This window comes from Oncorhynchus nerka, unplaced genomic scaffold (genome assembly GCF_034236695.1).
Source record: "Oncorhynchus nerka isolate Pitt River unplaced genomic scaffold, Oner_Uvic_2.0 unplaced_scaffold_2001, whole genome shotgun sequence".
NCBI lineage: Eukaryota > Metazoa > Chordata > Actinopteri > Salmoniformes > Salmonidae > Oncorhynchus > Oncorhynchus nerka.
Window position 1 is genome coordinate 46,155 of NW_027039331.1, and position 11,042 is coordinate 57,196.

Sequence of the window (11,042 nt, forward strand, 5' to 3'; positions counted from 1 at the left end):
AGGCAGCTGACAGCCTGAGAGGAGTAGCAGGCAGCTGACAGCCTGAGAGTAGTAGCAGGCAGCTGACAGCCTGAGAGTAGTAGCAGGCAGCTGACAGCCTGAGAGTAGTAGCAGGCAGCTGACAGCCTGAGAGTAGTAGCAGGCAGCTGGCAGCCTGAGAGCAGGCAGCTGATCTCTGCTGTAGCCCCTGAAAAACACACACTCACTGGACAATAGGCTGCTATTATGTCCAATTGTCTTTTTTTTTTTAGGACACGCCATTGTAACCTGTTGACATGGCAACAAAATAATCTGTCAGTAACAACATGACCACTTTCTCGTCCTTCAGAAATCTGTACCCCAAGTTTGCATCTCCCTGGGCGTCAGCACCGTGTCGACCCCAGGACATCGGTACGTATCCTACCCAGCCAGAGTGCTCTGGAGGTGGGATAGATTCTGCCAGTTTCCCCGTCTGGTTCTCTCTAACCACTTCTCTCTTCCCTTCCAGACTTCCATGTTCCATCTGAGTATTTAACCAACATTCACATAAGGGACAAGGTATGTACCTCAGAGACAGAATAAACCCAGGGTTGGGTTGCTGTTGGCCAACATGGCCACAACACACCACCATTCACCCTTATGGCAGCCCCCCCCGCACCCGTCTGATTCAGACCTTCTTCTAAGTTGTTCATTAAGGATGGTTAAAGTACCTTTCTAACCAGCTCAATGTAACGTTGTGGTTTTGGCCCTCGTGTTATTGGCCCCTCTGTTTGGGTGCACGAGCAACACTTGTTGTAACTGCTCTGTCCACTGTGAGAGTTGAATCATCTTTATCTAGCATGGTTGAGATAAGAATGGCACGGTTAGCTTCTGTTGGTGCCAGGTAGCTGACTAGATCAATAACCTGTTGCCCCTCTCCCTCCACCCCCTCTCCCTCTTCCCCCCTCTCTCCCTCTTCCCCTCCCCTCTTTCCCCCCTCTCTCCCTCTTTCCCTCCGCTATTTCCCCCTCTCTCTCTCTTTCCCCCTCTCTCCCTCTTTCCCCCTCTCTCCCTCTTTCCCCCTCTCTCTCTCTTTCCCCTCGCTCTCTTTCCTCGCTCTCTTTCCCCCCTCGCTCTCTTTCCCCCTCGCTCTCTTTTCCCCTCTCGCTCTCTTTCCCCTCTCGCTCTCTTTCCCCTCTCGCTCTCTTTCCCCTCTCGCTCTCTTTCCCCTCTCGCTCTCTTTCCCCTCTCGCTCTCTTTCCCCTCTCGCTCTCTTTCCCCTCTCGCTCTCTTTCCCCTCTCGCTCTCTTTCCCCTCTCGCTCTCTTTCCCCTCTCTCGCTCGCTCTCTTTCTCCTCTCTCGCTCTCTTTCCCCTCGCTCTCTTTCTCCTCTCTCGCCCTCTTTCCTCTCTCGCTCTCTTTCTCCTCTCTCGCTCTCTTTCCTCTCTCGCTCTTTCCTCTCTCTCTTTTCCTCCCCTCTCTCTCTTTTCCTCCCCTCTCTTTCCCCTCTTTTCCTCCCTCTCTCTCTCTTCCTCTCCCTCTCCTCCTTCCAGCTTGCTGCAATCAAACTGTCTCGGTATGGGGAGGACCTGCTTTTCTATCTTTACTACATGAACGGAGGAGACCTCCTCCAGCTGCTGGCAGCAGTAGAGCTGTACGTATACAGACACACCACACTGTGTGAAGGATGCTCCTCAGCTGGGCTAGCTAGTGTCTGCTATGGTAACAGGCTTGGTGAGGTGTTTGTTTTACTCACCTTTTCTTGTGAATGAGCGCCCTCCTCTGGGTTGTAGTGGTACTGACGTGGAACATGAAGCAGAACATACCTCTATGTAGTCTGGCCCCTTCTGCCACCTCTATGTAGTCAGGACCCCCTTCTGCCACCTCTATGTAGTCAGGACCCCCTTCTGCTACCTCTATGTAGCCTGCCACCTCTTATGTAGTCAGGACCCCCTTCTGCCACCTCTGTAGTCAGGACCCCCTTCTGCCACCTCTATGTAGGCAGGACCCCCTTCTGCCACCTCTATGTAGGCAGGACCCCCTTCTGCCACCTCTATGTAGTCAGGGGCCCCTTCTGCTACCTCAATGTAGTCTGCTACCTCTATGTAGTCTGCCACCTCTATGTAGTCTGCCACCTCTATGTAGTCTGCTACCTCTATGTAGTCTGCCACCTCTATGTAGTCAGGCCCCTTCTGCCACCTCTATGTAGTCAGCTACCTCTATGTAGTCAGGCCCCTTCTGCTACCTCTATGTAGTCTGCTACCTCTATGTAGTCAGGCCCCCTTCTGCTACCTCTATGTAGTCTGGCCCCTTCTGCTTACCTCTGTAGTCTGGCCCCCTTCTGCTATCTCTATGTAGCCAGGGCCCCCTTCTGCCACCTCTATCTAGCCAGGGCCCCCTTCTGCTATCTCTATCTACCAGGGCCCCCTTCTGCCACCTCTATCTAGCCAGGGCCCCCTTCTGCTATCTCTATGTAGCCAGGGCCCCCTTCTGCCACCTCTATCTAGCCAGGGCCCCCTTCTGCCACCTCTATCTAGCCAGGGCCCCCTTCTGCCACCTCTATCTAGCCAGGGCCCCCTTCTGCCACCTCTATCTAGCCAGGGCCCCCTTCTGCCACCTCTATCTAGCCAGGGCCCCCTTCTGCCACCTCTATCTAGCCAGGGCCCCCTTCTGCCACCTCTATGTAGCCAGGGCCCCCTTCTGCCACCTCTACTTAATGTAGTTTGTTTTTCAAGTCTTATAATCAATTGTTTCTACCGTATACAATGCTCTGCCCTAACATTTGACCCGTGACCTGTGACCTCAGCTTCAACCGGGACTGGCGGTACCACAAGGAGGAGCGTGTGTGGATCACGCGGGCGCCGGGCATGGAGCCCACTCTGAAGACCAACGCCTATGAGAGAGGCACCTACTACTTCTTTGATTGTCTTAACTGGAGGAAAGTAGCCAAGGTGAAGGACAGAGGCTTGAGGACTGTTACCGTAGTTACAGTGCATTCAGAAAGTATTCAGACCCCTTGACCTTTTTCCACCTTTTTCTTTGTTACAGCTTTATTATAAAATTTATAAAATTGTTTTCCTACACACTCAACCATTAAAAAACAAATAGCAATTTTTGCAAATGTATAATAAAGAAATTAAAATTAAAAAATATAACATTTATATAAGTATTCAGACCCTTTACTCAGTACTTTGTTGGCGCCTTTGGCAGCGATTACAGCCTTGAGTTTTCATGGATGCAGTTTGGCACACCTGTATTTGAGGGTTTCTCCCATTCTTCTCGGGTTCTTGGTCACCTCCCTGACCAGTGGGCTCTCCCCTATTACTCAGTTTGTCTGGCAGACAGCTCTAGGAAGGAGTCTTGGTGGTTCTACAATTCTTCCATTTCAGAATGATGGGGCCACTGTGTTCTTAGGGACCTTCAATGCTGCAGACATTTTCTGGAACCCTTCCCCAGATCTGTGCCTCGACACAATCCTGTCTCAGAGCTCTAAGGACAATTCTTTAGAGTTCATGACTTGGTTTTTGCTCTGACCTGCACTGACAACTGTGAGACCTTATATAGACAGGTGTGCATTTCCAAATCATGTCCAAGTTGTAGAAACATCTCAAGGATGATCAATGGAAACAGGATGCACTGGAGATCAATTTCCAGTCTCATAGCAAAAGTCTGAATACTTGTAAAATAAGGTATTTAAGTTTTTATCTTTAATACATTTGAAGAAAAAAAAATTACCTGTTTTCACTTTGTCATTATAGGGTATTGTGATGTCATCATGGGTTATTGTGATGTCATTATGGGGTATTGTGATGTCATTATGGGGGTATTGTGATGTCATTATGGGTTATTGTGATGTCATTATGGGGTATTGTGATGTCATTATGGGTTATTGTGATGTCATTATAGGGTATTGTGATGTCATTATAGGGTATTGTGATGTCATTATGGGTTATTGATGTCATTATAGGGTATTGTGATGTCATTATGGGTTATTGTGATGTCATTATGGGGTATTGTGATGTCATTATGGGGTATTGTGATGTCATTATGGGGTATTGTGATGTCATTATGGGTTATTGTGATGTCATTATGGGGTATTGTGATGTCATTATGGGTTATTGTGATGTCATTATGGGGTATTGTGATGTCATTATGGGGTATTGTGATGTCATTATGGGTTATTGTGATGTCATTATGGGGTATTGTGATGTCATTATGGGTTATTGTGATGTCATTATGGGGTATTGTGATGCCATTATGGGGTATTGTGATGTCATCATGGGTTATTGTGATGTCATTATGGGTTATTGTGATGTCATTATGGGGTATTGTGATGTCATTATGGGTTATTGTGATGTCATTATGGGGTATTGTGATGTCATTATGGGTTATTGTGATGTCATTATGGGGTGTTGTGATGTCATTATGAGGTATTGTGATGTCATTATGGGTTATTGTGATGTCATTATGGGGTATTGTGATGCTGTCATTATGAGGGTATTGTGATGTCATTATGGGTTATTGTGATGTCATTATGGGGTATTGTGATGTCATTATGGGTATTGTGTCTAGATTGATGAGGAAAAACAATGTAATCCATTCTAGAATGAGTCTGTAACATAATGTGGAAAAGGAAGGGTCTTGAATACTTTCCCAAGGTGTTGTAGTTACAACTAGAAATACTGTTGTTTTTGGAGAGTAAGGCAAAGAAAACAATAACAGCTTTTCCAATTGCATGTATGTGGTTTGATATTTGAGATAGATGTGCTTTGTCATGCAGTTGTGGACATGTGTTTCAACATGGACCCTTGACATGTGGGATCATTCACTCCCTGAGGATTTGTAAACCTGCTGATTCCCCGGATAGAGAGCTTCTAGTATTGTTCTATCATGTACAATATTCTCCTCAGATGTTCTGTATTTAATATGCTGCTTCAGCTGAACACTGCTGTTGTCTACTGCTCTCCCTAAAATACTGCTGTTGTCTACTGCTCTCCCTAAAATACTGCTGTTGTCTACTGCTCTCCCTAAAATACTGCTGTTGTCTACTGCTCTCCCTAAAATACTAAAAATACTGCTGTTGTCTACTGCCTCCCTAAAATACTGCTGTTGTCTACGTCTCCCTAAAATACTGTTGTTGTCCACTGCTCTCCCTAAAATACTGCTGTTGTCCATCCTGCCTCCTAAAATACTGCTGGAAGTTAATTCATTGCTCTCCCTAAAATACTGCTGTTGTCCACGTCTCCCTAAAATACTGCTGTTGTCCACTGCTCTCCTAAAATACTGCTGTTGTCCACTGCTCTCCTAAAAATACTGTCCACTGCTCTCCCTAAAATACTGCTGTTGCTCCATTGCTCTCCTAAAATATCACTGCTGTTGTCCACTGCTCTCCCTAAAATACTTTGCTGTCTACTGCCTCCAAAATACTGCTGTCTACTGCTCTCCTAAAATACTGCTGTTGTCCACGTTTCCTGCATTACTGCTGTTGTCCACTGCTCTCCCTAAAATACTGCTGTTGTCTACTGCTCTCCCTAAAATACTGCTGTTGTCTACTGCTCTCCCTAAAATACTGCTGTTGTCCACTGCTCTCCCTAAAATACTGCTGTTGTCTACTGCTCTCCCTAAAATACTGCTGTTGTCTACTGCTCTCCCTAAAATACTGCTGTTGTCCACTGCTCTCCCTAAAATACTGCTGTTGTCCACTGCTCTCCTAAAATACTGCTGTTGTCCACTGCTCTCCTAAATACTGCTGTTGTCCACTGCTCTCCCTAAAATACTGCTGTTGTCTACTGCTCTCCCTAAAATACTGCTGTTGTCTACTGCTCTCCCTAAAATACTGCTGTTGTCTACTGCTCTCCCTAAAATACTGCTGTTGTCCACTGCTCTCCCTAAAATACTGTTGTTGTCCACTGCTCTCCCTAAAATACTGCTGTTGTCTACTGCTCTCCCTAAAATACTGCTGTTGTCCACTGCTCTCCCTAAAATACTGCTGTTGTCCACTGCTCTCCCTAAAATACTGCTGTTGTCCACTGCTCTCCCTAAAATACTGTTGTTGTCCACTGCTCTCCCTAAAATACTGCTGTTGTCTACTGCTCTCCCTAAAATACTGCTGTTGTCCACTGCTCTCCCTAAAATACTGTTGTTGTCCACTGCTCTCCCTAAAATACTGCTGTTGTCTACTGCTCTCCCTAAAATACTGCTGTTGTCCACTGCTCTCCCTAAAATACTGCTGTTGTCTACTGCTCTCCCTAAAATACTGCTGTTGTCCACTGCTCTCCCTAAAATACTGTTGTTGTCCACTGCTCTCCCTAAAATACTGCTGTTGTCTACTGCTCTCCCTAAAATACTGCTGTTGTCTACTGCTCTCCCTAAAATACTGCTGTTGTCTACTGCTCTCCCTAAAATACTGTTGTTGTCTACTGCTCTCCCTAAAATACTGCTGTTGTCTACTGCTCTCCCTAAAATACTGCTGTTGTCCACTGCTCTCCCTAAAATACTGCTGTTGTCCACTGCTCTCCCTAAAATACTGCTGTTGTCTACTGCTCTCCCTAAAATACTGCTGTTGTCTACTGCTCTCCCTAAAATACTGTTGTTGTCTACTGCTCTCCCTAAAATACTGTTGTCCACTGCTCTCCCTAAAATACTGCTGTTGTCTACTGCTCTCCCTAAAATACTGTTGTTGTCTACTGCTCTCCCTAAAATACTGCTGTTGTCTACTGCTCTCCCTAAAATACTGCTGTTGTCCACTGCTCTCCCTAAAATACTGCTGTTGTCTACTGCTCTCCCTAAAATACTGCTGTTGTCTACTGCTCTCCCTAAAATACTGTTGTTGTCTACTGCTCTCCCTAAAATACTGCTGTTGTCTACTGCTCTCCCTAAAATACTGCTGTTGTCTACTGCTCTCCCTAAAATACTGCTGTTGTCCACTGCTCTCCCTAAAATACTGTTGTCCACTGCTCTCCCTAAAATACTGTTGTCTACTGCTCTCCCTAAAATACTGTTGTCCACTGCTCTCCCTAAAATACTGCTGTTGTCTACTGCTCTCCCTAAAATACTGTTGTCCACTGCTCTCCCTAAAATACTGTTGTCTACTGCTCTCCCTAAAATACTGTTGTCCACTGCTCTCCCTAAAATACTGCTGTTGTCCACTGCTCTCCCTAAAATACTGTTGTTGTCCACTGCTCTCCCTAAAATACTGCTGTTGTCTACTGCTCTCCCTAAAATACTGTTGTCCACTGCTCTCCCTAAAATACTGCTGTTGTCTACTGCTCTCCCTAAAATACTGCTGTTGTCTACTGCTCTCCCTAAAATACTGCTGTTGTCTACTGCTCTCCCTAAAATACTGCTGTTGTCTACTGCTCTCCCTAAAATACTGCTGTTGTCTACTGCTCTCCCTAAAATACTGCTGTTGTCTACTGCTCTCCCTAAAATACTGTTGTTGTCTACTGCTCTCCCTAAAATACTGTTGTTGTCCACTGCTCTCCCTAAAATACTGCTGTTGTCTACTGCTCTCCCTAAAATACTGCTGTTGTCTACTGCTCTCCCTAAAATACTGCTGTTGTCTACTGCTCTCCCTAAAATACTGTTGTTGTCTACTGCTCTCCCTAAAATACTGTTGTTGTCTACTGCTCTCCTAAAATACTGCTGTTGTCCACTGCTCTCCCTAAAATACTGCTGTTGTCTACTGCTCTCCCTAAAATACTGCTGTTGTCTACTGCTCTCCCTAAAATACTGTTGTTGTCTACTGCTCTCCCTAAAATACTGCTGTTGTCTACTGCTCTCCCTAAAATACTGCTGCTACTGTCCTATCTGCTCTCCCTAAAATACTGCTGTTGTCTACTGCTCTCCCTAAAATACTGCTGTTGTCTACTGCTCTCCCTAAAATACTGCTGTTGTCTACTGCTCTCCCTAAAATACTGCTGTTGTCTACTGCTCTCCCTAAAATACTGCTGTTGTCTACTGCTCTCCTAAAATACTGCTGTTGTCTACTGCTCTCCCTAAAATACTGCTGTTGTCCACTGCTCTCCTAAAATACTGCTGTTGTCTACTGCTCTCCCTAAAATACTGTGTTGTCCACTGCTCTCCCTAAAATACTGTTGTCCACTGCTCTCCCTAAAATACTGTTGTCCACTGCTCTCCCTAAAATACTGTTGTCCACTGCTCTCCCTAAAATACTGTTGTCCACTGCTCTCCCTAAAATACTGTTGTCCACTGCTCTCCCTAAAATACTGTTGTCTACTGCTCTCCCTAAAATACTGTTGTCCACTGCTCTCCCTAAAATACTGTTGTTGTCCACTGCTCTCCCTAAAATACTGTTGTTGTCCACTGCTCTCCCTAAAATACTGTTGTCCACTGCTCTCCCTAAAATACTGTTGTTGTCCACTGCTCTCCCTAAAATACTGCTGTTGTCCACTGCTCTCCCTAAAATACTGTTGTCCACTGCTCTCCCTAAAATACTGTTGTCTACTGCTCTCCCTAAAATACTGCTGTTGTCTACTGCTCTCCCTAAAATACTGCTGTTGTCTACTGCTCTCCCTAAAATACTGCTGTTGTCTACTGCTCTCCCTAAAATACTGCTGTTGTCTACTGCTCTCCCTAAAATACTGCTGTTGTCTACTGCTCTCCCTAAAATACTGCTGTTGTCTACTGCTCTCCCTAAAATACTGCTGTTGTCCACTGCTCTCCCTAAAATACTGCTGTTGTCCACTGCTCTCCCTAAAATACTGCTGTTGTCTACTGCTCTCCCTAAAATACTGCTGTTGTCTACTGCTCTCCCTAAAATACTGTTGTCCATACTCTCCCTAAAATACCTGTTGTCCACTGCTCTCCCTAAAATACTGTTGTTGTCCACTGCCTCCCTAAAATACTGCTGTTGTCCACTGCTCTCCCTAAAATACTGCTGTTGTCCACTGCTCTCCCTAAAATACTGTTGTTGTCTACTGCTCTCCCTAAAATACTGTTGTCCACTGCTCTCCCTAAAATACTGTTGTCCACTGCTCTCCCTAAAATACTGTTGTCCACTGCTCTCCCTAAAATACTGTTGTCCACTGCTCTCCCTAAAATACTGTGTTGTCCACTGCTCTCCCTAAAATACTGTTGTTGTCTACTGCTCTCCCTAAAATACTGTTGTCCTACTGCTCTCCCTAAAATACTGCTGTTGTCCACTGCTCTCCCTAAAATACTGCTGTCACTGCTCTCCTAAGATACTGCGTCTGTCTCCTAAAATACTGCTGTTGTCTACTGCTCTCCCTAAAATACTGCTGTTGTCTACTGCTCTCCTCCAAAATACTGTTGTCTGCTCTCCTACGTGCTCGTCTCCTAAAATACTGTGTGTCCACTGCTCTCCCTAAAATACTGCTGTTGTCCACTGCTCTCCCTAAAATACTGCTGTTGTCTACTGCTCTCCCTAAAATACTGCTGTTGTCTACTGCTCTCCCTAAAATACTGCTGTTGTCTACTGCTCTCCCTAAAATACTGCTGTTGTCTACTGCTCTCCCTAAAATACTGTTGTTGTCTACTGCTCTCCCTAAAATACTGTTGTCCACTGCTCTCCCTAAAATACTGTTGTTGTCCACTGCTCTCCCTAAAATACTGTTGTCCACTGCTCTCCCTAAAATACTACCGTTGTCCACTGTTGTCCACTGTTGTCCACTACCGTTGTCCACTACCGTCCCTAAAACCCTTGTTCCTCCCCTCCCTTTCTAGGAGTTTCATCTGGAATACGAGAAGCTAGAGGAGGGCCCCACGTGCCATCCACCTTCAACTACAGCCCAGCTCAGCAAGCCTTCTGAGAGACTTCCTTCCCTCGTTCTCAGTCCACCATGGGATCCTAGACCTGAGTTCTGGTCCCTGGCCCTGGTTCCTCACAGCAGACAGACGGACAGACCTACAGACAGCGAATGCCGGTGTGGCTGGCTCAGGCATCACTGCTTTTATTCCTCGACTACCGTCTGGCAAGTTGACTTCTAGGCCAAATGGAGGAAATCCGGCGACCATTTTGGCTCCGAGCAGGTCCTTCTTCCCCTGAACTGAATGATGTGCCGCCTAATCAGACGCTGGTTTCTCTTTTTTTTTTAAATCTTTTTTTTTCTTTTCCCTGTTTTTTTTCCTGACCTTGTCCCTTTTGTTTTGGTTGGTTGTCATTTTGAAAACATTCAGAACCTTTTTGTTTACGCCTCCATTCTTCAGACCTCCCCATTGGTCACGAAGCACCATGACATCATAATACACACACACACAGACCCTCTGACAGTGACAGAACAAGGTTGATCTGTCATTATCCAACAGAAGTGTTCAAAGAAAATACCTCAACATAATGTTACTGTAGCAGAGTGGAAGACCCACAGACCCACAGACAGACCGACAGACCCACAGACAGACCCACAGACAGACCCACAGACAGACCCACAGACGGACAAGAGGCCAGGAGAAAATGCAATGTTCATATTGTAGCTCTATTTCGTAATAAAAGAACACAAAAGATGTTTGTGGATTTGTTAATATGTGAAGACAAGACCCATAATAGTTCAGTTCGGACATTAACTCTCAAACACACATTTATTTTCCTTCTGTTTATTCTGTCATTCGCTCCCTTTCCATCCACCATTTCTCTGCCCCTTTTCTGCCCACAAGAATTATCCACCAATCAGTGACAGACAACCTCCAGCTGTCCGTATTCACTGAGGCCTCATCCTCCTTCCAGGGATGAACAGGAGAACAAGAAAGAACTGTCTTTGTTACAATTTTGTAATAAAAGTACCAAATGTTCTTCCATTTTTTGGGAGGAGAGGGTCTTACAGGCATCACTGATGAATAAAGAGATGTGTTCGATGTGTATATATTATATATATGACATCTATTTTGGAGAAGATTAAAAATAAATCAAAACAGACTGTCGCCCGGCTGTGCCTCGTTTTTAGGAGGTGAGCGCGGAGCGACGCAATACTGGATGTACTGTACGACGTGGATTAAACAGGACTGTTCTGTCAACAACAACAACCTGGATTAAAACTGTACTCGGAGCCAGTGGATGAGGACGACAATAACCGGTCAGGACAGGGGACCAGGCCTAACAACAACAACAAC

General features: G+C 45.5%; 1 protein-coding gene across 1 annotated transcript; it reads left to right on the forward strand.

Moving 5' to 3' along the window:
* Positions 1–244: 244 nt before the first annotated feature.
* On the forward strand, positions 245–9,910 carry LOC135567495 (CCR4-NOT transcription complex subunit 2-like; the record flags this gene model as incomplete). The annotated part of the gene is made up of 5 exons (XM_065014864.1): positions 245–390; positions 488–537; positions 1,511–1,611; positions 2,764–2,908; positions 9,663–9,910. Coding segments are annotated over exons 1-5 (629 nt in total), but the record flags the coding sequence as incomplete, so codon positions are not given.
* Positions 9,911–11,042: the final 1,132 nt, after the last annotated feature.